The 27,287-nt window shown below is 37.1% G+C and overlaps 1 protein-coding gene across 1 annotated transcript in view; it reads left to right on the forward strand.

Moving 5' to 3' along the window:
- FAM193A (family with sequence similarity 193 member A) overlaps positions 1-27,287 on the forward strand; it is an 81,185-nt gene that overhangs the window by 18,701 nt on the left and 35,197 nt on the right. The window contains exons 2-7 of the mRNA XM_082482093.1: positions 13,179-13,244; positions 15,967-16,212; positions 18,575-18,741; positions 19,004-19,171; positions 21,876-22,110; positions 25,431-25,555. Of these exons, the coding sequence (XP_082338219.1) occupies positions 13,179-13,244; positions 15,967-16,212; positions 18,575-18,741; positions 19,004-19,171; positions 21,876-22,110; positions 25,431-25,555 (1,007 nt within the window). The remainder of the gene's footprint in view (positions 1-13,178; positions 13,245-15,966; positions 16,213-18,574; positions 18,742-19,003; positions 19,172-21,875; positions 22,111-25,430; positions 25,556-27,287) is intronic.

Genomic DNA, 27,287 nt, shown 5'->3' on the forward strand with positions numbered 1-27,287 from the left:
CAAAAAAAAACCCAAAAAAACCAAACCAAAACATGCCCAGAAGACAAAGACAGCTCATATTGCACTTAAGTTGCAAATAAATTTGGGCAACTGCAAAGCTTTTTCATGTGAATGGTGATTAAAATGTGAAGGGATCTGGGCAGGTTTTTTTTTTTTTTTTTTTGCTACTGCCTGTCTGTAGAAATACCATAAAATGCCTTTCATTTTCAAATGAAGTTGAATCAGTTATAGATGGTCACTATCCCTATCTTCGGTTCTGCTTCACATTCTTCATGTTGTGACTGATAGTCTTTTGCTTCAGTTGGAATGTATTCCAGGACATTTTACTCTGCTTTCCCTGTCCTCAGTTCAATTCTTGTCTTCTGCCCACCCCCAGTGCATTCACAGAGAATTTCATTGCTTTGCTGAGCTAAACGAACCAGGCCTCTTGCTGACAACCCTGTGTGGCTGTCACCATGTCTATTCCAGTTAGTCGTTTCTTGAAGGTGGTTGACCAAATGAGGTCTCCTCCAGAGGGCTGTGAAGCAGCATTAATACTTTCCAGTGCCTCCTGAAAACACTGTGACGTACAGTGGAATCACATTTCTGTTTTGGAGTCCAAGGGATGAGCATAAGCCATTGGTATAATGAAATCCTTCTCTTCAGTCACTTCCAAATCTTGATAGAGAATTAATCTCAGAAAGGATGTTTGGTTGCAGATATAGCGCAAGACACTTGTCTGTGTCTCTGAGGTTTTTTTAATGTTCCATTAAGATGTGAAATTTCTTGATTTGGAGTTGGGAATTGAAAAATTCTGACAATTGGAGATATAAAATATAAATAATTATTTGAATAAGATTAAAGGGAAGGATTTACAGAATTATCAGTACAAATCATTAAATATGCACGTGCACAGTGATACCTCTTAAAAAATAACCAATTTCTAATAACATATTTTTCAATTTATGTGCAGTACCTCAGATCGATGCAAAGCAAAATATAAAGGAGATAAGGATATTAATTGCTTCTGGCTTTAATCTGAATAAATGGTCTTATTTAGCCAAGTAATTGGTTGCATGAGTATAGGCGTGCTGTAGGTTCTTGGTAACACAATTTAAGAGCTAAGGGCCTTATACTTATCATAGTTTGTTTGGGTTTTGTTCCATTTAAAGACATTTTTCTTTAAAAGAAGGGTGAAGGTATAATTACGAACAATATAAGCACAAGCTTATGTCATGGTTTGCAGCCTTCTGATTTGTATTTCATTTTTTACTTCAAAATGTAGGGCTTTGATTTTTTTTTTTTCTGTCTTCACCATTTCATTGCTGAAGTGTCATTGTTTTAGTACACTAAGTAAGCTGTAATATTTCTATGCTAAATCCCATTTTAACTTACTCCCTCCCTTAAGCTTAAATATAGATTTTTTTCTATTATTATTTTTAATGACAAAAATTAATGTTCTGTTTTATTCTGGAAGTGAATTTTTCCTCTGTTTATGATGCTGTGAGGAAATGTCTCATCAGCTGGGGCTGTCTACTTATAGAAATAGTGATGCTGTAGTTCACAAAGTGAAGTTTGACACTTGGATAAAAGTGCAGCTTTGGGCTTCTATTTTTTTTTTTTTTTTTCCCCAAGGGCAATATCTTTCATTTCTTGCAATACAGTGTGAGTTTCTGTGTGGTAGATGATATATATTTTTCTAGTATGTTTTTGTAGAGTTAAGCATGGTATGAATTGTGATTCGGATACTTTTAGGTTTTTGTAAGATGAGACAGATGGTTTTAGGTTCAAAGTAAGATAAAATGGCAAGATGGGACTTGCAAGTATAGGCATTTCTCATGGCATCAGCGATCTGTTGCATTCTGTAGTGATCCTTCTCTGCTGGAAGGCAATTAACCATTAACCAGCAGAGACTTCAGTCAGTGCAGGTTCACTATGGCATTAGTAGCTGTTGCTTGGAAGCATATGTCTTCTTGAGAATGAACGTGTGCAGGGCCATGGGGATGGGTGGGGAGTTTTATCTGTGAAGTTGGGGTAGCACAGTATGTAGTGTTTACTGCTTTTGAAAAAGTAGGGGTGACTTCAGCTTGTTAGCTTTCAAATGCAATAGGAGTATTTTTGTTCCCAGATGATGTGGATCTTTCAGCTTTTTGTCCTGGAAAACCTTCAGTTACTAATTGTAAATGGGTATATTGCTAGTGGTTTACAGGTAAACCTTTTTGTGTTGCCTTGGAAGAAGTTGTGAAATTGGTGAAGCTTCCAGAGGTTAATGGTTGGACTTGATGATTCTATGATATAATGACTTGGAAAGGGATAATAAGAGCTCTCAACTGATTGAGGAAAACCAGTATTTGTTCATATGCTACAAACTAACAGTGTTCATGCAAGTGTTGCCAAATTTCATGTGACCTACCTAGATTGACCTTTGGGGTGGCTGTGCTGATGACCTGTGCATAGAGGCACAATATTTTGTGTATTAAAGAAGAGATTAGCCTGGTCCTTGAATGTGTTCACAATGGTATCAAATGGTGGAGTAGGGAGGCTATTTGGTATCCAGCAGGGATTTCTTCCTGAATAGCAGACCTTGTGGCTACCTAGTGGGAAGGATCATGCTAATTGTCTGTGTTCCTGACTTCCAAGGGTGTGTTTTCTAACTTGTTCCAGTTTCTCAGAAGGCAAGGAATAAATGGCTCATCAGATAGAAGCATCTGAATACATAACAGAAGAAAAGTGATGACAGAGAGTAAACAAAAATAATGAAATTTGCTAATTGATTCTGAGCTCAGATGAATTCCTTTTTAGATGGTTTTCTACTTGCAATCTTTAAATAGGGATTATGCTAGATCATATCTTCTGGAAAAAGCACCCAAACAGGAATTAATTCAGGAAGGTCTTTGGCCATTGTTAATACAAATTTCATGAGATCACATGGCAGGCAGTGCTTAGATATTTTTACGTACAGCTTATGTAGGTTTGTTTTCAGTGGTGGAATTCAACTTAGAGTGTCTGCAGAGCACAGCAGGACTTCTGGTAGGGTCTGGACACTTCGTTCTACAAAGCAACTGTGTATTTCTTTTCAGTTGTTTTTTTTTCTTAGGGTGTTATTTGATAGTGATTAGTTGTCACATCAGACTTTTTTAAAAAAAAAAAAAAAAAGGGAAGGGGGTATTGCAGTTGTTGAAGTAGGAATTAATATACCCCTCTGTAAATTTCATGGAATGAATAGTTTAAGTCTTCGTTGTTCAAATTAAGGGATGAGGAAGTAATTTGTCCTTGTTTAATAAAACCAAATAGATGAAAAACCTCTTCTTTGAGTATAATCTTGCTTTAACTTCCAGTTAAAAAGTTAAGCAATTGTAGATCATTCTGTTTTATAATAGGATACAGATTGGGGTTTCACCTTCTTAAATTTGGTTCATAAATGCTTCCTAGTTCCTCTAGAGATCATAGCTTTTTTGTGTGTGATAACATTTTCATATTATGGCACTATAACCTGTGAACTCCTTATTTCCTAACAGGTGCTCATTTCCTGAAGGATGTATTTTAGATTGATTCAGCTAAAAGAAAAATTTGAGTGTGCTATTGAAGACTGCGTGGGAGGAAGGACACAGAATATAGATATTGCTCCCTTAAAACTCATTACAGAATACCAATATCTGTTCTTTTGAATGTGCTACTTCAAAGTTGTCTTTTTGAGATATTACTGAAAAAAAACTTCCCTGGGATAGTTTCAGGCACCTTTATTTGCCGTGTAGCTCGCTTCATTTAAGATGGCTGTGTTTCTGAGTGTGGCTTTTTGTCAATCAAGATTTAATGGGTTTGTGGTTTGTGAATTTAAGCAGGTGTTTAGACTTTCATTTATTCTAATTACTGTGCTAGAGTAGAACTGTTGTATCTTGAATCTGAGGACCCAAAGGAAAAAAAGGATGCAGCAGGTAAGTAATCAGTTCTGTGTAAATCCTCCAGAAGTGTTGCTTTTACCTATTTTCAGAGGGCCTGAGTCCTTAAAAAACTAGAAGTAGAAGGAAGACTGGTTTTCTTCCTATTCTTTATTGTTCAGTGCAGTCTGCCTTCCTTCCTCCCTGCTCTATTTTTTTAAGGCTTTTGTGTGTATGTCTGGTCATACTGAGAACAAAACAAAACCTTGATTATTTATACTTTTGCACTGACTTTTAAAAGTTATCTATGTGTTTGATCCGGCAGATGCTAACAGTGCATGACCAGCACTTTTCCACATCGAGGGGTGAAAGGGGGTGGGGGGGGTTGCCTTTGACTTTCTCCAGCTGTTAGTATTATATCTTATGTTGAAAAACAAGGCTGTGCACACCACCGTACCACACACATGCCTGTGATGAGCATGTAAATAGATACACCTCATAAAAATTCTTTGACACAAGGTCTTGTTGGCCAAGTGACTTAGACTTGAGTTTTAGCAGGAGGTAGTAGAGACTTGTCTTGGTTCTGGTTTAGGGTATCTCCCAAAATGAGTGTGACAGGGACAGCCTCTCAACCCACCCCCAGCCTCAGTCTTAATTCGTAACTCTTGCTAAACCAGAAAGTATTGGTCTTTTTGCACAACTCCAGTATATGCCTGTGACTTACACTTTTTAAAATTCCTCTTCCTAGATTGAACATCTATGATGATAAAGGCTTCAACTGGAAAAAGTGTTTCCTTTGAAATAGTTTCAGGTTCTGTTGAAAACTTTTTTGATGTTTTGACTTGGTATCAAAAGTCCTAAGGGATTTCACAGTTGGAAAGGAAGCTAATCAGGTTTGGGATCTTGGGGTATGGGGAGAAGAATAATTTTGTTGAGGTTTTGAGTCATTCATAGTAAGCTTGCTTCGTTTTCTGTATGCAAGGTAGATTGAGCTTTCTGAATCAAGCCTCCCCACCCTTAGCTTGTCAGCTTATTTGACATCAAAAATTTATTTTAGGAATAGCTTTTACTAAGCTATGGAAATACAGTGTTATGTTTACTTAAATCCAAGTGATAAGTTTTAATAATAAGAATTCTTGAAGAAGGGAAGCGTTCAGAGAACCTGTCTTGCAGGTTAGTCAAATACTGTAATGGTGTGACTTCACTTAATAAAGAAAACACTGGAAGTCAATGTTAATACATGAAAAAGATTAAAATTGCAATAGAAGTGTCAGTAAAATTATTGAAGTCTTAACAGTGTTGATTGTATATGAATACTGAGGAAAACAACAAACAAGACAAGTACTTGTTATTGGCTAAAGAGGGCTTTAACTGGGATCTCACAAACTATTTTAGCAGTAGCACAAGTCAAAAGGGATAGAAACCATTTTGCTTGTAAGAATTTCCTGTACACATGCTTGGATAGTGAGTACCTAATTTTGGATTAATATGATAACTGTCTATTGCCAAATATATCTTAAAAACTGTAATAGATTAGTCTTAGTGTGCTGTTCCTAATAAGAAGTGATACCGTATTTTGCCTTTTGGAGGGCTAAATGAGTGACCTACTTGACAACAGCCTTGCTAGGTCCTTGAACAAGTATTTGGGTTTGTAATTGAGAGCAAACTGGTGCTATCTGCTTGGCATTTTCCTATCTTTTGCTTGTCTTTACGAACAAAATAAGTGTGAAATTTCAAGTTAGATGAATCATCTTTTCCTAGTGCCAGCATTGTCTCTCTTCCTCCTTTTCCCTTCGTAGGTTATTTCCTGTGGTTAGCCCTTGAGTGCATAATTCCTGCTGGCAAAGCATGATGGAGGGAGCGTGACATGATGGGCTAGTGTGCTTTACAGTCACAAGATTTCCAACTTGCCCTATTCAAATGTATATACACAAGATCCTACATAAATCAGTCTTAGTAAGACACTGTTAGTTATCGTAGCTAGTTGATATGTCTCACAGCTAACACGGTGTTTTGCAGCAAATCTGCTTCCACAAATGTCCTCTGTGACTGGGGCGGGGTGTGCAGTCACATTGTGCTTAGCTCCTTGGCCATCAAGTGGAGTTTTGGCTTATTTCTACTTCAGAACAGTAGGGTAAGGTTAAACATTTGACTGAGCTCTTTGGTATGATATTAATGATTTCTGTTAGTTACGATAGCTGTAGAACATAAATGTGCTGTGTATTAGATATCAGCTTAAGTAAGCGTTGAGTCGACATGTTAGCTATATTGATGTGCAGTGCTTTCTGCCATCCTGAGGCTCTGCCAGGTTTCTCACTAAGGCTTTACTCTTGGCTGTTGTTCAACTTCTGGCAATTTCTTTCTCCTGTTACTTAATTATTTCAGACCTAAAAGGTAGTTTATCTATATTTGAGAGTAATATTCAGATTTTGTATTTCAAATTTTGGGTATCAAGAGAGTCTTGTAACACTCCTTGGAATGTTTGTTCTTCTGCAGCCTTCGTTTTTCTATATCCCTGTTAATTGGTGTAGAGGTTTAAAGGTTCTCTGATATTGCATGTAGTCCGGTAGCTTTTTAAAGGAGTACCAAGGGATTGACTTCTTGCATCACTGACTTGTTTATGGATATGTTTTTCTTAATTGAAAAGTTTTCCTATCTCAAGAGTGTGGCCTTCACTAGAATAATTCAGGCTATGCCAGGAAGGGATAGCTTAGGAGTTTGTGAGTAGTAATACCGAAAATAGCATGCTTCATAAAAGAGATTAATAGTCTGCAAAATTAATCACTTGGTCAGATTGAGTGTTGGCTACCTTAATGTGGATATTTAAATTTTATCACCTTGTCTTTGCCTTCTCTGGTTTCTATTTGGTACTTTGGCATCCTTAGTAAAAATAAGGATCTTCTTGGGTAGAAAACTGTCACAGCTTTCCCTGTTGGTGGTGTTTACGGCTAATCAAGACTCACTTTTTCTGTCAGTGTCTCTCCTATAATACTGAGACTCTCTGGCAAGCAAGTGTGTAAGTATCACGGCATTCTGTTCAGTGTCACTAGAGATGTGTGATTATCACATTAAAAATTTAGATGTTTATAGTGTCAATTTCTTAAGCAAAACACTCCTGCTTCTAGAACAGGGTTGAGTACTGTGGTAATTTGTTCATCTTTTATCATTATAGTTAATTAAACTATTTGGAGGTCTTTACACACACCCCCTGCACCCCACCACCAAAGTGTGTTTCACTACTGCATAACACTAAACCGTGACTATGTTTGAGAGTAGGAACCTCCAAACTTTTCACCGTTGCCAGTCAAACATTTACCAATTTCTAAGCTACTGCTTAAAAGCTCTTTGGAATTAAATTTTGCATAACTGGTGTCAAAAGGATTTTTTTCTCTAAAACAATAATAATAAACTCTGGTAGGTGCTTGAGCATTGCTGTGCCAGTGAACCTGAAAGTGTGTTGCATATTGCTGATTATTTTTCAGCCTGTTGTTGGGCATGTTAATTTTGCATTCTCCATACACCAGTACTAGGAAGACAACTCTTACATTTAATCTTTTTTAAAATGATTTGAGTATGCTTTTCTAAAAGGACATGTCCTCTTACTGCAAGACCTCTAGTACTTCTGGGGGTTATTTAACAATGAAAATAAATAATCTTTAGACTTGTATCTTACCTTCTCTTAGAAAAATTTCCAGTTCACCTGCCACTTTGGCAGCAAACTTTCATAACCATGGACAAGGACCACTAGCCCCTTTGGGCCAGCCCAGCTACCCCTTGCAAAGTGCAGCGGGCCCCCAGGCATGCTGTGTTAGAGGATGCTTCTGCATTTCTTGGCCATGTCGATATTGACCATAAATATACCCATAGGTACAGCAGTAAGGTGGTCATCCTTTCCGAGAGGATTCCTGAATATAGTTCTGAGTGATCATTCATCTGATTCCAGGACTTCCCTGGGCCATTTCTTTCAGTGTTAGACCACACTTAACAACAACTACTTTATGAAAGAATGATGGACTACACTGTTTTTTTTTGTAGTGCAGGTAATCTTCAGCTTTATTAGGCATATGCTTTGTTTTGCCTTATTTTTGCAGTAGTTGATATCTTGCAGGACTTATGGTATTTTGGTGGGTGGGTTTCTTCTCGCTTTCATGTGGTGCATGGAACTGATCTGTCCAGAGTGTAGCGAAGACAACCTTTTCTGTGAGAAACCAGACAGTACTTTGCTTAGTCTCTTGGATATGTACTTCCACTGCCTTAAAAAAAACGTTCCTGGATTTCTTAAAGTGCAGCAGATGAAAGATAGTTTGAATGTTGAAATAGGTGAAATCACATAGGCAAGAGTGATGACACTGCTGAGTAGATCTGTTTCAGTTTGCTTTTCCTCTGAAAAACTGGCTGTACCAGATGTTAACTGGGTGTAATGTGGACTTAAAAAAGGGTTAAGGAAGGGTTAAGTGTTGATAGTTTACTGCTAGTTTTTTACATTATAATATCCCTTTAGTGCTGTAATATACCTTCTGCAGAGGCTGTTGTTACTGCATGGACTAAGGTCACTACTGACAATATTCAGGAGCAATCCTTAAAGCAAACAAACCCCAAAATCTTGCTGTGCTAGAGGTCTGACCATCATGCTGTCCTGTCTGACAGTTCTTGGTACTAGATGAATGGAGAAGAAAACCATGGCGTGTGTGTAGAATAGTCCTCTTCCTTTGTGCCTTCACAGGTCTTACTGGTCCAGAGATGTCCTGCATTGGATTTTGTTTGCTACCTACTGTTGAACCTCTCTCTCATGCATTTGTTAGCATTCTTTCCCCTCATCCATGCATTTGACTTCCACAGTGGTGTATCCTTATATCAGTTGGTGTTAGGGAGGAAGGATCCTAATTTTTCACTTACTGAAATCAGATAGTTTCCTGTCTCTTGAACTGAAGGCGTAAAGAAATCTTTCTTCATATCTGAAAATCAGTTAGGATTTTGTAAGTGTCACTCATCTGCCAGCAGCAGTTCTGTGACCAATTTAGCTATGCCTGGGAGAGAGAGGAACAGCTCAGCCTGTGACTGGAGAGCACCCAAGTCAGAACTTCACTTGGGCTGCAGGGAGGGAGGTCTTCACCAGTGAGCGCGACTGGATTGCTGCCTCCCAAACGTTGTTGGGTGACAGTGGTGGGAAGCGAGGCAGAGCTGCTATGTGAAGCTGCAGAGCAATGTCATAGTGTGCTCACTGACTGGAAGTGCCTGAGAGAAGGCTTAGCACAGAACAGCTGTGGCAAATGAGTTTTGGCACAAAAAGTGTAGGCAGGAGAGCGAGTAGCATAGACAAGTATGGGTTTTGGAGGGGTAGCCAGGGTTAAGTGCAGTAGGTTTCTTTAGTGTCACTCAGACACTTACAGAAAATGTGTCGTTTCAGATGTTTCAACAAACTTAATTTTTCACCTCCTATGTAAAAGTAAGGGAATTAATTCAAGTAGTATGGAATACCTTTGTTATATCGGGACATTGTAGAATAAAGTGTAGCCTTAATCATCTCTTGGTAAGTTTGGGTTTTTTCCTAGTCTGTATCTTTCCTAATGTGCATGCGAAAACCAGTGCAATATTTTCTAGCTGTTTTTCCCCAGGAAAAATGTGATTAAATCCTGCTTTTTTTGAGCATCACATTTCTGTTGAACTGTTTAGGGTTCAGTGATGTTGAGTCAAATCTAAATTTTCTTCCTGTGTTTTTCTTTTCCTGAGCTCTCCTAAGACGTTGCATCACTCTTGCTTTCATGATGTTTGTGTGACTTCACCAGGCTTCAACTACAAGAAAGATGGGGGTGTGTGGTCTAGTAATATGTCACTCAGCCCACTGAAGGTGGCAAATTATGGCAATCTTTGAGTGTTTGTGTTCTTATTGCTCAACTGGTTCTTCAGGGTCATTCAGGTGAAATCAAGAATTATTTTTTTTAAGATGTGATTCTCACTTTCTTCATACTATCTGGTATGAATTATACAGTGCCAAGTAGTATATGCCTTATTCTCCAGAAATTAACATTTTAAAGAGGATGAATTAGCATGACAGTAGCTTGCAAGAAAATAGTAAATTCTTTTCTATTGTAAACAACACTTATAGAAAAAACACAGAAATATTTTCTTCCACCCCCACTTTCAATTATGGTGAAGACTGCATGTAGAGATTCCCATGTTTCTGATCTGTTTCAGCCTTCCTTCTGGCACTTAGCTTCACAAAACTTTTTAAAAAATAAAACTTTAAAATCATTAAAAAGGATATTCAGGACTGTAAAAATAGGTTTTTCTTTCATTAAAAAAAAAAAGTTAGGGTTGTCCACAAGTGACAGCTCTCTATCTTGTCACTTCTACTTTAAATCTGCACACAGAATTTGTATCTGTCAACATATGGCCCAGTAACTAGATCTTGTAAGGTCCTTCTGCCATTCTCTAGTCTCTTCAGTAACATGAAGAATCTAGTGCTATTAGTTAACTTTGTCATCTTTGGCACTTTCTTGCTACTGACTTTGGATAACCGCAGTTCCCTAGATCTTCTTTGAAAGCTTAATAAATAAATATTTAAAAACAAAATAATCATCTGCTATAAAATATAAAGCAAGCATTAATATACTGAAATTATTAGTGCAACTAAAACATCCTTAAGCTTCTTTAGGACTCTTGGCTGAATGTCATCCATTCTTGGTGGTTTGCTAATTTTTGAATTGTCCATTTGCTCCGTACTCTTCTAGCAGTCCTTTGCCTTGAAACAGATCCTTTAATGCATCTTCCATAAAGAAGCCTTTCACTGGGAGAATATCTTTAAACTCCTCCATAGGAAACATGAACATGCAAAAAATAAATCTGTTGTTTCTGCCATGACCTTAGCTTGTTCGAGCATTTTTTAAGGCATCTGACAGGCTTCCTATTCCTCCTTGCTCCTCATGTGCCTTGAAAAAGGATTTAGTTGTAGTTTGTGTGTTTGTTTTTTGTTTTTTTTTTTTTTGTTTTTTTTTTCTTGCTTCCTTAAATTATTTGTGAGGCTGTCTCATTGTATTTTTTCTGGTTTTAGCTTGCTATTGTTTGAGCCCCATTTGGACAACTTCTACAAGATTCTTCTGTTTTCTCTAATATGCTATTTAGCCATCTCCTTCCCTTGCCTGTCATGTCATTATTTACCCCCACTTAAGTCCTTTTTGTGATTTTTATATTTGCTCTAAGCCTCACATGCAGTGTCTTAAATCTCATTGCCTACAGACGCTTAATTTTTGATGATTCTCTTTAAGTTTCCTCTTATTTGTCTAATTCCTTTCTTTAAATTCCTTGGTGTTTGTTCCTCCTGCAGCTATTTAGGCTACTACTAAATTCAGGGGGAGTTACACTGATATTTTGAACCACAGTCTGCACAGTGCATAGGATTAAGAGATGCCTTTACTTTTGTTAGTACCATGACAGCTCGTTCCATGAAGCAGTCACTCCTGATGTTCAGTATTTTGTCTTGGTATCCTGTGACATTTAGTGGATAACAGAAACCTCTCACTGTTTTTGTCTTTGCTTTTGTAACATTTCTGACTGCCTTCAGCTTGGTCACTCAACGTCTGCATGTTTAAATGTGAAAGCTCGTGCATTTCTTGTTATCACTGTCTTGACTGTAAACAAGGTAAACCTACTCACTCAATGAATAGGTCATGGTTTTGGATAAACATTTCTTTTAAATTTTCTAATTTTTTTTTTTGTTTGAGCTGAAGATAACAATTTCATTCTAAACTTTCTCACTGGTTTCTTTGTTCTTGAATGCATATGCACGCCAATAAACAGTGGACCTCCAGTACTGGAGGATTTCTTTTCTTGGTGAAGAAGACTTTCCTTAATTCAAAAGACCTTTTCTTTTTTCTACTTTTTGCAAAGTGGCTGAATAAAAATAGGGAACTTGTTCCAGATTAGCATCTTTGCTCCCTATATTTTAGATCTGAGATTCTTGACCTGTGCATGAGGTGTTTTCCTCAAATACCTATTCTTGAAAGTTAGCACAGAGTATGAGAGGAAAGGTGTGTGGTTTCTTATTTGTATCTTCTCTAGCAATGATTTGAAGATTGTGTTTTCACCTCTACTTTGCCTTTGAAAAATCCGGCTGAAGACAATGGCTTCGCAATAATCTCACCAATTCTGTAAACTGAGCAGTTGGTAATTTTGTCGGTGTGTAAAACTGAAGGACGCTCTGTTGTACAGGAGGAGGCTGCAGTTTGAGTTTCTGGTTTGGTAGCAGGGTAAAAATATTTTTCCAAACTCTGGAAATCCAACACACAAGATGAGTGGTTTCCTACGTTAAACAGGATGGTTTTTATTGAAGACTTTAGAGTAGTCTTAGGAACTTCAATGTCAGGCAGTAGGTGGAAAACTGGAGAGCAAAAAGAGTTTAGCAACAACATGTGAAAGGTGGAACAGAGGCACGAGGTAAACTAGATCTGAAATTCAAGAGATAAACCAGTGCTCAAGAAGAGGGAAAATAAAGAATAAAATAATTGACTGAAAATTGACTGAATTTATTTCCCCTCTCCCTGTTTGGTTGGTGGGGTTTGTTTTTTTGTTTGTTTTTTTTTGTTTTTTTTAATCAAATGCTTTTTCAAGTCAGTGTGGTCTAGGACTCTGTTGTCACTGGCTTGAATTTGTATGCTGTTTTAACTTTTACTCTTGTTTTGGTGTCCTCAAATAATGCTGTATGAAAACACTTGGGGGTTGTGAAAGGCTCTTCATTGATATCTGGTGTAGTCTCTGTAATACTTGTGGAAGAAACAAGGTAGAGAAAAGAAGTCTGAGAAGTTTCTGTATGAATTATAACCTGGGGCAGGAGGAAGGCTGCTGCAGCAGAATAGCTGAATGCCATTTGGAGGCTTGCTGTGGAAGAGTCTTCCTGGTTAACACTGCATATTTTTCTAAGCAGTATTGTATTCAACTTTCAAAAGGCAAGAATCTTTGGTAATTGTCTCAATTCACAATAGAAGTTTAAAAGCTAAATGCAAACAATCAAAATACAGAAGGAAAAACATAGTTTTATTTATGACCTTTCTTTTTTCCTGTATCAATTCTTTCATCTGAGTTGCATTGCTAATAAAACAGCTGTAGTACAAAAGTTCAAAATACATAAATTGTGAACTTTTGCATCAGTAGAACTTTTATTTTAAAAGAAAAGGGGCTTTCCATCTCTGCAGTCAGTCATTCAGGTTTCAAAAGCTATTTTATCAATCTTCAGATGCAGGGGAAGGTTTTGTCATTTAATATTTTTAATCTTCTTTTAACTTTAAACTTAACTATTGTAACCAATGTACTATTAATTTTTTCCAGGTTTCGCTAAATGGTACACAGTTCGCAGACAGTTCTGTTGGATCAGAGTTCACAGGTGTTTCTCAGGTATGTGCATCCAAACTTTGTGGGTGTATTATGATAGCAGCATTATTTATTAAACATTACAGTATTAAACGTGCTAGAGAGCTCTTCAAAAAGATCTACATGTCTGTTTGAGATTGGTACTTGGCTAACTGAAGTCAGTTTCTGATGACTTCACTATTCAAGCTTTAAAAAGCAGTGAAAGATACTATTTCTAAAGTCAAATTTTATTGTTATAATAAGCTTGAAATTGGACATAGATGTCAAAAAAAGCTATGCAGTTTTATGGTAATAAAGTTATTCTTGGAAATAAATCTAAATAGATAGCAGAGGCGCAGTTATTTCTGTTCCAGCTTGTCCTACTTCCAGCTTTCATTTATGAATGTTATATCTGAACATGTTTCAGAGAAAAAGTGAGACTGGGGTGTTTTCTTGCAGAGATGCATCACGCATTTTTTGAAGCTTGACTAGTGGAAAAATATCTTGCTTTTCTCAAAATGTACGCTTTGCTCTGATTACATTGTGAAGGCACATAAATGTATTGTGTGACCTAATTTCAAGCTCATCTAATTCAGGGAGAGTTCACTGCTGCTGTTGAAATGGTCGCATGAACAGTCGCTTCATCTTTTAAATAAATAAGAAACTGCAATTCATAGCTTCATTTTAGTATGATAAAACCATAATGGGAATCTGAGATGCTTATGGTCTAGATTTCGTCAAGTTTGTAACTGCCGTTTTTGTTAGAAATAAACTGCTTAGAAATTTGCTTTCTTAGTAGTTGATTTGCATTGTGCTCTAGGAACCAAGTGCTTTCATTTGAACTTCAAATCTGTCATAAATATGGGCCCAGTTGAGAGATTTTTAGGATTTTACTGAGTCTGTGAGTTGGCCAGAATTGATTGTTGTTTCTGCTGTATTTGCCATGGCTTTTTTAATGATCGTGGTGCAACTTTAAGCAAATTACACAGATAAGTCTTAACTTCAAGAAGTCCTTGTAGCATGGCTGGGATACGTTTGCCATGACCCTTACCTTGCAAAAGAGTAAGTGTCAGGTTGTCTTAACTTCTGAACTTTTACATTTTTGCCCTCTGCTTTTCCTATTTGTTGAAAGATGTCCTGCAGCTGATGTTCATAAGGCTTTGTCTGCAGTATCTATAAAGATGTCATCATCATTCCAACAGGCACTTAATCCAGCTTCAAAAAAATTTACTTTAACAAGGAAACACTCAGGGCTAAGGGGATGAGCAGCTGTGGTCTCCTGCATGCAGGGTTTTTAGGCATTAATAAGATCTGCAGTTGAGCACAGGTCAGCCAAGAGCAATGTCTAACTTGAGAAATATGTTCGTGCTTGTAGAGCCAATAAGGGGATGGTCAGTCACAGCCTTTCAGGAGGCAGAGCAAGTCTTCCCTCAAAAGAATGTTTTCTGAAAACCTGCAGCAGACACCTGGAGAAACTGTTATTTTTCTTGCCTTAGTGCTTAGGTGTGAATTCTTGAAGTGGAATCAATGAGTAAAGAGATTAGCTGTTCGTACTAAATCTCTTAACTTATATTTCTCATGAATTACTGAAAGATAAAGTGATACTTGTGGAGATTAATTCAGTGTCTTTTTTTACGTGTAGAATTCTCAGGGTTTTTTTCCATATTGCTGAGTCTGTCAGCTTTATAAATGTGAAGAATACAGAAATCAGAGTTCATAATGCTGTACTGTTTTTCTTTAGATGTCAGCAATAAGGAATTGATTTGTTCTTGCTGTGAAAACAAGAAGAGAGTTAGTGAATTGTGTTATACTTGAACTAGTCCTTTGCCCTAAAGAACTTCTCACCTGTGCTTGTGCAGTTCAGCCTCTTTAAAGCAGTATTTTTGTTAGTCTTGAGGTTGGAGCAGTATCTGGAGGGATGCTTGAATGACTTATTTTGGCTTTTCTTAGAGAAAGAATTTATCTATTTTGAGGCTTACATAGAAGACGTTGCTAATTAAGGCATGGCTAGTAGCTGTAACAGAATTGGGCAAATCTGTGATTCTGCCATTACAAGATGTTTTGTTCCATTCATTATAACTTCACTTACGCCTTGTGAAGTTGAGTTCTGTTTGGCTTGTACTGCTTGACATGTTTGTGAGTATCAGTCTTGGTGAATAATCAGCATTTTGTGGCTGAAACATGATTACATGCACAATAGCATCTTGGAAGAGAAATTGGGTTTTGAACTGCCTCTGTCCTCATAAGTTACTGAGTCTACTTTATTCAATAGCTAATAGCGGATTTTAAGACCCTACTGATTGGTTTTGTTAAAACTGAGTTAAGCTTTTATTTTGTAACAAGCTTAGGTGAAAGCGTCTTCGTTTCAGTTAGTATTAAAAAAGGTGACACAGAACTTCAAAGAGCAGTTATTTTCCTTTTTATCTGTAAGAATGACAGCAGTAAAAGAAAAGGAATTGTACTATTCCTTTTCTGTTTTACTTACTAGATTATTGCATCTAGGCTGAATTATTTTAGAGCAGAAAGCTGTAGTCCATACTCCCTGAAAACATTACTTTTTAAATGGGAGTATATTCATAACCAGATTTTTTTGCCACACGGATATTAAGACTGCTGGATTTAATCTTGAGACACTCCAAATAGTCACCATTTAATAGTGACTGCTAAAATATGTAGGTTGGTTGGTTTTTTTTTTTAATCTCTGAATAAATTTTTCTAGTATGTATTCTGTGAATAACCAGTTATGTATCAAAACATTTGTTTGTAGACACCGTTTACCTTTGGCTTGGGCCAAAGGGCACCATATACAACTGGCGAGCATTGTCTTCTTTGTAGAAGTGAACGAAAAGATACTTCGCTTTCAGAGAGCGGAATAAAAAATTCTAGCAAAACAGCACTTTCCACATCTCCAAAAGCAAACAATATGCTGCATCTTCCACTGTGGGTGTGTCCGGACTGTCGAAGAACAGTCGAAAAAGAGGAGAGGCATGCTACAATAGAGCAATCTCTTGTGGTAAGTTGAAGTACTCCAATTCAGTAGACTAAGAAGATATGTTGTTGTGGGCTGGATGCTACTTACGGACTTAAGCTGTAAATGCTTAGAAAGTCTCTCAGGAGATTTTGAGTAGGTTTTCCTATGAGCTAAACCGAACAAGCAAGTTGTTCCAAAACTAAGAAGTTCCAATTCTGAGTTTTGGATTTTTGGTAAAGTGAGGCTTGGATTTGTTTCTTGCTGGTTTTTTGCCCTTTAATTTATTGGATCTCATACTTTGTCCTTTCCTCCTTTACTTAAATTCTGTTTCTTCTACTTTTACCACTGCAACTTTAATCACTACACTTTTTTTTCTGTTCTCTGTCGGCTTATGTGTATTTTTCCCCTCTTCATGAGGTAAACTGTTTGAATATTCCTTGTTCTTTCAGTAGTGTTCTTGAGTCACTGCACTTGCACTGGCACCCTCCTGCATGTGTCTTTTTGTCGTCTTTCCTGTGTTTTTTTTAATAAAGCAGCACAACTTTGCGTAGTACACATATAACAATTTCTTATTCTTTGTAGCACAGCAAACAGTGATTTAATACATGGTGCTAATATTGCAAGTTGTGATTATTTTCTAAATTAAGTGTTAAAATATATTTTCAAATGAGAATTCAACCTCATGTAGGAGCTGTGCTCAATGTGGCAGAAAGATAACAAAAAGTTTGTTGACAGCTTCAGCAAAACCCCGTTAGAAGTAAATTATGCTGTACTGCAGAATCAAATCTTCACAGCTGATTGAGGAAGCTACAAACTTCCAATAATTGGAAGCATTAGATTCCAGCTGTCATCATCTTGTAGAGAGCTAACAGACTGTGCACATGCCCATAGGTACATACAGATTTTTATTTCAGTAAACAAATCAGTGCAAGGAAGGATTGTCTTTGTATAGCATATGCTATTAAACTCATGTTAAAAGCACAGTTAGCATAGTTTCTTCTAAGGAAAATTTAATACTGTATCACTTGTATACAACTAGTGTTTCCTGATATTCTTGCTATTAACAAGGGTTAGAGAAATTAATCAAAAGAGATTACATCTGAGGGAACTATACTGGTAGTCTGATGGTAAACACATCCTAAAAAATTCAAAGCATAGCAATACAGGTGCACTTTATTGTTCAGTTGAGGCAAAACTTTTGCCATATTTAATCTCTGTTTAGTGAATGAGTAAAGAAAATAAGTGTCCTACAGGTGCAAGGATTTGCTTCCTAAATGTGCTGTTAAGTTTTAGATAGTCCAGGTAAAATAAAAACTTATAGTCTCTTTTTAATTTGGCATCTGTTTTCTTATTTTAAGAGGATTTTTTTAAAAGCAAACAGCAAAAGAATTTTCCAAGTTGGGAAGCTTGACTTGCAAAGGTAACTAAATTGATTAGGTGGCTAGTCAAATTAGAGAAACCAGCAGGAGAAGAAAAACAAAGTGAGCTAAAAAAATCTGTCATCAGTCACTGCAAGACAGAGTATAAGTGGTTTGTTATAGATGGTCCTGTGTTCAGGTTGCTGTTGCTCTCATTACCTAGCTTGGTTTGCCTCAGTACCGTCCCCAGTAGCTGATCTTGCTGTTGGCAGCAAATGCATGCAGGTTTGTTTTGACCTGTCCCCGCATCCTGCTCCAGAATCTGGGGTGAAGCTTAAAAAAAACCAACCCTTCAGTCATGCTCCTAATGGGGGAGGTGTCTCTGCCTGGTGCCACAGAAGGCTGGTGGCAACCTAGGGAGGGTGCAGGAGGGAAGCATGGTATGTACTGGGGCTGGATCACAGAGAAGGGAGAGAAACTGGAGACCAAAATACCAGCAGCCTTGGGAGAGAGGTTTGTGTCATCTGCTAGTACTGAGCAGCACTGTACACAGGAGATAGAAAGCTGCTGTCATTGGGAATGGATGCTAACGTCCATTACTATGAAGTAGTATGCCTGGCTGTTATAACCAAGGAGATTTTATGCTTTTTGCTAGAAGGGGTTGTTAAACTATGGAAGTCAAACATGCTGTCAAATAGAGACTGAAGAGATATTAGTAGTTTATGATTAATCATGGATGATGCAAGCCTTCCTTTAGCTTAGTTCGTTGTTTATGCTGGAGTACATAAAGGTGATAATTATAACCAACATGCTTTGGTTATTAGAAATGAAACTATGTTTGTATCATTGTTTTCTCAGTCCATCTCTTACCTTCAAAAAGACTAATAAATGCAAATTCTTTGTGCCTGGTTTAGTGTCCTCCCAAAATATAGTCGGTGCTAAGAATTGCCAGATTAATATTTGCCTCGCTGTTAACATTTCAGACTTCTACCTTACAAACTGAAGGCTACCTGTTTGTTTGTTTGTTTGTTTTTCCCCCCTCTAAGAGCCAAGATTTCCTTTTGCATATGCCTCTTGGAAACAGTGGATCACAGCAGGAATCTGTAGGAGGAGGAAGGATAACTGTTGGTGCACAGACTGTGCCTGCTGCAGATCTTAGCAATTCCTCTCCTTCAGACATAGCATGCAACTGTGAGGCCTGTAATGAGCGCAGGTAAGAACTGAATTCAAACTTGACAACATGGTGCCTGTAGTCACATTGTTGGCAGTGTTGTGCCTTATTTGCTGGTGCATGCTTAAACTCTTTAAATGGGCTATCTGACAATAACTTATAGATGGCAGCTTTTATCAAATTTGATGCTTTATTTTGGGCACTTTCAGATGTATGTTGTTTTACCTGAAGAGCTTCTTCAGAATAGTAGGAATCAATACACCTATGTGATGTACAGAGTAATTATTTTTGTCATTATTTGCAGAGAAAATTCAGCAGAGCCTGAACGTGAACCTCAGCAGCTTCAAAATTACTGGTCAGAAGTAAGATACATGGTTCGGTGTATATATCGCCAAGCTGGGACCCCTTTGGCAGATGACCAAGACCAATCTTTGGTACCAGATAAAGAAGGAATGAAAGAGCTGGTGGATAGGTATAGCACTTTGAAAAATATCTATTAATTGCTAAGAGGATTTTTAAAATTAGTTTTTAACTAGTTTGGAATATTGCTTTTTAATAGAATGTTATTTACTATCTGTAAATCTGGTTGCTTGGAATGATTGCTTCTCTACTAGAATGAAAAGTCAGAAGAGTTAATTCTATTTCATGCAGGATTTTTAAGTACTAGATTAAATGCATGGGAAGCTATTAAATTCTTATGCTGTTTGCAATAGGAATATTAATGTATAATTATGGAAGGGTACTAAAATCTTATTCTTCAAAAGACCTTGAGATGATTATTATTAATAAGACACTGTTTAGTTTGAATTGTTCCACATGACAATTTTACCTCGTCAAACTAATCTGAGTTACAATAGTGCTTGCATCTTACTGTAGTTGTAACAGCTAGAAGAGAATTTTCAAAAAAAAAAAAAAAAAAAAAAGGGTAATATGGGCCATTGATCACTAGATGGGATGGATTCCAAGAACTTCTTTCTCACTTCAGAAGTTTTTCTAGGTGTGAAGTTGAAGATGTGCTTAATGAGATCCTCAGTTGTGGGTTATTTCCTGTTGAGAACAGTGTGGCTGTCCTTTAAGGTGCTCCAGGAGGTCCATCTCAGTTTCTGTCTAACTGAATGTGTGGTCAAGGAATCGTCATTCTGTATGTACTCGATATAGTCAGGTCTGACTAGTCTGACGAACTGTAGTTCTTATGTGGAGTTTCTAGTTGAAGCGAACTCTTTGAAAGATTACAGTCATCTAGCATTGCTCCTTATATGACTATACTCCTGAATCAGACTCAACAGATAATTAAATAAATTTATTGCAATTCTGTTATATAAAAATTGAGTGTTTGGTTTTGAACATGAGTTGTGTAAAAGTAAAGTAATGTAGTATGCCTCCCTATTAGTCACACTTTGTTTATTTAAGTGATCAAAACATGCAACATAGGTTTTGAAATCAAAGGTGCTTAAATTTTGCATAGTGTGCAGGTAATTAAAACTGAATCACAGCTAAAATGGTTGTTGATTTTTATGCAGTTTCTCTTTAATGGAAATATTTTGGAAATTGAAATACATGCTGTGTACCTTTATTGTGTACTTAGGAGCTTTGATTTCTCTAGAACTGTTTTTCACTTTTGAGAGAGATTATAATAATACAGAGACAGAAACAGGATCTCAGAGAAAGAAACCTTAAATGTCAATATGATTATTTTTCACTTGAGATCTTCATGGTGTCCAAAGTATGAAATAAAATTAGGATACTGTGTTTGAGCAGACACCACTATGTCCAGTCCGTGGTGCTAATGCATGCGATAGTTTTTAACAAAGCTGGTCAATGTAGGCATTGAAAGTGTAAAAACAAAACAAATAAACAAAACAAAAAAAGCCAAACAAACCATGTAGATAGCATGCCAAAGATTGTGCTGCAGCCAAGTAAATCTATGTTTAAAAGGCAGAAATTCCTAATTCCGTGTTGAGTTCTATTAGACACAGCTGGCAAGAAACAGACTGTCTGGTCTTCTTACTTGAAAATAAGTAGTAGTGCCAAGTACTGTCCCTATTGTATGTTGGAGCACTTTATGGCAATATGATAGCACTCTGTTTTGTGAGTGGTGAGGGAAGAGCAGGGACTAGATAGCAGCAGACCTTTATTCATCTAACTCTTAAGTACTTATCTAATGCCTTTCTTCTTCCCCACTTCCCTGTGCTGTAAAAAACCTGAGGCAAGTGCTTAAACTCCATGCACAGGACTTTAAATGGTACAATTTCATTCTAAAGTGCTTCAAAGCAGCCATCGTGTTCAGTTTTCTTCTGTGTGAGGTGGTTCAAACCCATGTCTCACTTCCTGAGACAAACGTATCCTGAATTCTGGTACGTATTCTAGATTAAAAAAAAAAAAATAATACACTAGTCATCTGTAATTATTTCAGTTAGGTGCTGCCCTAAGTCATGTTCCTTGAAGGGCATTCTTTTTGGCCCTGTGAATCCCACACCTCTGCTACGCAGTGGCGCAGCTTTAATAAAAGGTGCAAAAAATGTCCTTGTACAGAACTTCTGCAAGTTGGGGTAAGGAACTCACAATGAAGGTGAGAAGGAGTTTTGTGAGTGAGTGTATTAAAAGCTTGGTAATTGTATGAAATGTGGTCTTTCAGTTCAGCTCAACAACTGAAGGGTCCCCTAAAGCAGTCACCAAGTCCAGCCTGGTTAGTGTGTATTTAGGCATGTTCTGGCTGCCAAACAGGTAAAGCTCCTTCAATGACGTGAAGTAAATGCCTGTTCTTCTACAGGATATTTATTTGGCCTAGGTTTGGCTGTTTGGGACATTTGTTAGGACTGTGTGTAAGAACATGGAGAAGTTGTAAAGAAGCTTGTCTGAAGAGTCTAGGTTGTCTTGTAGGGTTGCAGGAAAATTGAGTAATGTTTTTTTAACTCGCAAGTTGAAGTGAAATACAGAGGTCCTAAATTAATTTGTTCAAGTGTGCAAGCATCCTAGTCCTACAGCTACACAGGAGCTCAGTTCCACAGTGTGAAAGTGGGAAACTGGACTGCATTCTCCAAGATTCAAGGTAGTTCTGTAAACCCTAGCCATTGAGGTTTTTTGATGATGCTGGTAAATGGTAAATATTTTTAGGAAAGTGATAATTGTTGATTCCATGCTGCTTTTTTTTTGTCACGAATATTCTAAAAATGCAGGCTTTGTGAAAGAGATCCATATCAGCTTTACCAACGGTTGGAACAGCAAGCCAGAGAATATGTGCTTGAAATGAAGGTTCGTCTGCTCAGACACTTGTCATTGGGATCTAAAGTTGCATCAACATTAGCAATACAAGGGCCACCACAGGCACATCAGTTCATCTCACTCCTACTTGAAGAATACAGTGCACTCTGTCAGGCAGCATGTACAATCAGCGCCTTTCTAGTTACTCTGGTAAGACTGAAAAAATAACCTATATGCTTCTACTCGCTAGGGGTAATGCTAGCAGAGCTGTTCTGGGCTCTTTCAGGTGTCTTCTGTGGTTTGTAAAACGTAAGGATTTTTGTCTGTGTGTGCTTGGAGACAGGGAGGTTCTGAAAATGCAAATTTAATTCTTCAGAAACGCAGATTAGGCATCTCTTACAGTGAATTGATGAAATTCTTTTGTTTATAAAGAAAAGGGTGAGATTTTGTTTGGCACTTATTTTGAAACTAATTTTTAAGTAGATCTACAAAATTTTAGATAATGCCCTTGAAAACGTGGAAAACACTTCTGTTAATCTTTAATGGTCTCGACAACCATGTTTAAAGGACACAAACGTCTATGTGTAGCACTATCTTAGATTGTTTCAATGTTCAATTTTTCTTTTCCCTTATAAGCAAGAATGGCTGCTTGAAAAGATCTCTTGCCTCAGAATTAATCTGTTACATCATTATTTCTAAAGTTCTTGTTCTTTCTTAAATGCTTGTTTTGTCAACTGATTTTGATGTTAGACTTGGGATTATATTGTCAGGTAGAAAATAAGCAATAGCCTTAAAAATCTCTTCTTGAGTAACTGTCCATCATGAGTGTATTACTCAATACAGTAAACAAATTCTGTACTTCTGTTTGTTTAAGGGCTGAGAAGGTTATTAATCCTGTTTTGTTAATTATCTTTTCCTGTACCTCCTCTGTTAATGTCCTTATCGTGTACATCCCTTTTCTTGTGTAAACTTTGTGCAAGCGGAAAAAAAAAAAAGTGGATATACTGGTAAATTTGGGGTTTATTGCCAATTAGCTAAAAGTGACTGTCTAGGTATGTAAAGAGAGGAAAAGAATAGGCAGTAACAAGACTCTGGTGGCCACAGGTGAGAAGGATATAAAATGGAGAGGAAACAGAGTGTCATTACCAAGGTAGGGCTGTTAGTAAAATTGAACTGTCAACGCAGAAAGGTGTTTCTATTAAGAAACTTGAGTGTATTTGGTGCTTGTTTTTTCCCTGTTGTCAGTGGTCTGTATTTGCTGTTTTCTGTATTGTCTTTCCCAGCTTTATGACTTAGATACAGATGTGAGGTTACTGCCATCTCCAACTTATTGGCTGCTTTTAATAGTCATCAAGTCTCTAACAAGGTGCTTGAGAGAAGATTGCTCTACAGGTTGATTTGCATTGGAACTTAAAGATTTGTTCAGCTGAAAAGTGGATGGATTACAGTACAAATGTTAGCCTTCTCAAAGTAGATCCACCAATAATGAACCCATTAGTGCCAGAATTACATAGCTGATCAGAAAATAATATTTTAATATTTTTCCCCTGGTTATTATTGTGAACTAGTAGTAATGAAAACTTAGCAAGTATGAGAGATTGAGATACTGGCCATGAAGAGACAAAAGATGCTTGAACTCCCTAATCTGCCCCTTTTCTGACAAAATTAAAAGTATAATAAAAATTCTATTCTCTTTTAAAAAACAAAGCACAAGAAAACACAAAATACCCCAGACTTTTCTTGTCCTTTTCCTGCTGCAGTAAGTACTGAAAACTTCTTTCTGCTAAGCTGTGACATTCAGAAACTGAAATGTAAGAATGTAGGATACTGTCTCTTGTTATACATTTCTTAAATTTATTAAATAGCCTTTTTATTTAATGGAGTAGTATGTCACAGCTTTCAGTACAGGTAGCAGGGTCACTAGGCCTTTCAATGTGCATAGTTGTTTTCTCTCAAGATACCAGTGCACTATGGAAAAAGGAATCTCTTCAGCTGAAATACATAAAAGGCAGTGAAGATCTCTAAATTTCATGCAGGCTTTCTTTTAAAGGTAAAATTTTTGCACATAGCATGCTGTACAAAGGCATATAATGCCTTGAACCTCCACCTGTGAGGAACTAATTTCTCAATGAAATTATGAACAGTTGTCCTTCCCTTCAAAGGAATCCAGCTAACTATCAAAGTTCAAGAGCAGGAACTAAAGCCCTGTGCCCCACCAGGGAATGACAGATTAAACTGAGAGCAAGCTGGAAAGAATGTGGTCAGTACAGAAGAGTCCTCGAGTACACAGTATAGCAAACTAGAAGGGAAAACTTACCTGGTATTTCTTTGTGAGGAATATTGTACTCTGCACAATGCGATATACAAGATTTTGTAGATAAGTGTTGACTGTTTTATTCACAGCATAATAATGGAAATTGCTTAGGAAATCAACCTTTCTCATTGTTGACCCTTGAGAAATTATTAGCCATTTATAGAAATTTTAAGTATTTTGAAGACATAATACTCAAAGTGAAACGGTACATGTGTCTTGTGCAACTTGGGGAAAAAAAACCTACCCACCATTCTTAAATGATAATAAAACTTCAAATTTGATTCTTTTTTTTGTATACTGATAGTCTCATGTTTAGGTCTGATATAAATATGTATTTCGTTTTTAACCCACTATGCTTAACAAAACTTTGAAATTCCAGAGTATTCTGGTATTTCTGGGTACTTGAGGTTGTAGTGCAAAGGGCTCACTTGCTGGTCTGACAGCCAGAACGCTTGCGTTTAATTTTGTTGTGTGTGGGAGTCCTGGTATAAAGAACCTGTGTACTGCTGGCTATATGTGGGAGAACTTACTGACTTGAAAAAATATTATACCTGTCTTTGATTCTTATGTTTTGATAGCAACAAATTTAAGTTTTAGGCCTTGCAATTACATACAATTACGTGTTAAAGAACCTCAAATAGAAGAACATTCAGCTTACTAGAGAAGTACGCTGTTGGTCTCTTGACTATTTAGAAAACTTCATTTTTGAAGCTGTACTTGGAGAGAACTGTTTATTTGATTTATGTCAGTTTTGAATAAAGATTGTAGCTTGCCATCATATATGTGCCTGTTACTAGATAAGTTCAAAGAACTGAAAAATAATCAGAGATGGACAGTTATTTGACAAGAAAACCTAAGAATAACTGATTCAGATCATAAAATACATCTTTCAGTGCAGAAATGAATGGAAGCTTTCAACATAGTGTGATTTTTCTTTTTTTTTTTTTTCTAATCCATGACAATTTAGAAAAACAAGGAATAAAGCTATTGTTATTTAAGTCATTAAAGAATTACTTAAAGTCCGAGTTTCTGGGTATTAAAACTCGGTAAGATCTGAGCTGTATAATCCAGCCTGTAGGTTGGAAACAAGATTTAAAAAAAAAAAAAAAAATATTATTTCCTCAGAATTTTTGTTGTGTTTTTTTTTTTTCTTTTCCTCTTTTTTAATTTTATAACCCTGGCTTATTTCTGGGTTTTGTTTTTTTCTTCATTATAGGAAAATGAACATTTGAAGAAATTTCAGGTGACATGGGAATTGCACAATAAGCATCTGTTTGAAAATCTGGTATTTTCTGAGCCACTCCTGCAGAACAGCTTGCCAACGTTGGTGTCACAGCTAAGGTAGAGTTTAACTTTTCTTTTTTAGTTTAAAGGAGAAATCAAAGCCTGTGTTTGCAACTACAGTGTTTTAAAAAAAAATTCTCTGCTGCAGTTTAATAGGTAAACATCCTTCTTGATCTGTCTGAAAACAGTATTGTTGATTGAGCAGGCTGCTGTCATAACTTGCTTGTCAGAAGAATTACTCTAATCTGCTTACTTGTAGGTTACCTAGCGAAATGACAGCATCCTATAAAAATGCTGATGGCATGAGTGAATAGTACTGTTTTCACTTTTCATCAGGCATTGCTACTGCCTTTACAGCTCTGCAAGCGAATTAAAGCCTCGATGCCTTCATGCTTCCCGTAGTGCACAAATAACTTACTTCAGAGTTTTAAAACCATCTTTTCATTGGAGAAAGCAAAATAAACAAAATCCTTTGCTATGTGTTTGCAGGTCTGATGGCATATTGTGTTTCCTGGGGCTTTAAAATGCATGTTTTGTTAGCCATGTTGCTCTGCCTGTAATTTGTGTACCAGCAAAGTGTTTGGGTTTTTTAGGGAAGAGGTATTAATTCAGAGAAATTTTATTCTTTATTCTAAATCCGAACATATTTAAAGTACAGTCATGGATGGTTCATGTTGATCTCTTTATCTTGTTTCTGATGAAGAGACACTCTACGCTCTATGTACATGTGGATTAAAGGTGTTGTCTTGGGTAGTTTTCCATGCTACAAGAGCTGTTTAATTAAGTCTGTCACAAAAGATGTTGCTCACAGTGAATAAAGAAATTTTTGATGAGTTCTCCTTTTGCTAGTAGATACTAGAAAGGAACGCAAGAAGAGAGGCAGGTAATTCTATTGCTATGTTCAGTAGCGTGTTGTTCAATTGCATGTTTTCCCAGTGATCTGTGATTAACTTCCCAGTACCACTGTCACTGACACTGTATCTGTCATCTCTGTGCTTTCTGACAAGGCTTCTCTGCACCTCGTACTTCAGCAATCCTGGCTATACCAAGGCTGTTTATATTGCCTTTGCAGAGATTGGGATGGTCTTAGTGAAGCTTATTGTCATTTCTTAACAAAAGCATTGGATTGTTTTCATTTACCTGTTGTTCTCAAGTGCTACCGCAGTTAAAGTCTGAGCAACAGAAGGTGTGTCTCTGCAGGACTTCACTGTAGCGACAGCAATACTCAAGCTTGAATATGATACAGTCAGAATCTCTTCCTGCAGGAGTTTCTTCTCCAGTACATCAGTGTTCACTAGATAACTTCAGGGGTGTTTCACATAAACCGTGGTTTTGCCTAGATTGATTTCACGTGAGCCTTTTTGAAAGGAGAGGTTTGGCACAAGCTTCCTGTTTCATGATTTCTAGTTTATAAGTGTATGTCTTGTTTTTCTCTGGTAAAGATAGATTACGTCTCTTTTCAGGGACTCCCAGGATTTTACTGCTGACTTCTCTGGGTCTGAAGTAAGACAATTAGGTAGCCTTCTCTGAGAATTTTTTCTGGAGGATAATCTGCCTTCCATTAGGAATTGGTGGATGAATGTTCCATCAGAGAGGCATCACATGGAGAAGTAGGGATGAGCCTAGTTCCCGGTCATTTGATCACTAGAGAATCATGTGTGTGCAGTAGAGAAGGTGTTGCCAGAGTCTCTTTACCAAAGAGCATTGGCCTCATTTTCTCTTCTTGAAGAAATGTGAAATGGCATTTTGGCGTCTCAGCTTCACTTAAATTTTGGATCTTCGCCCTATT

The sequence above is a fragment of the Vanellus vanellus genome (assembly GCF_965231255.1).
Source record: "Vanellus vanellus genome assembly, chromosome: 4".
NCBI lineage: Eukaryota > Metazoa > Chordata > Aves > Charadriiformes > Charadriidae > Vanellus > Vanellus vanellus.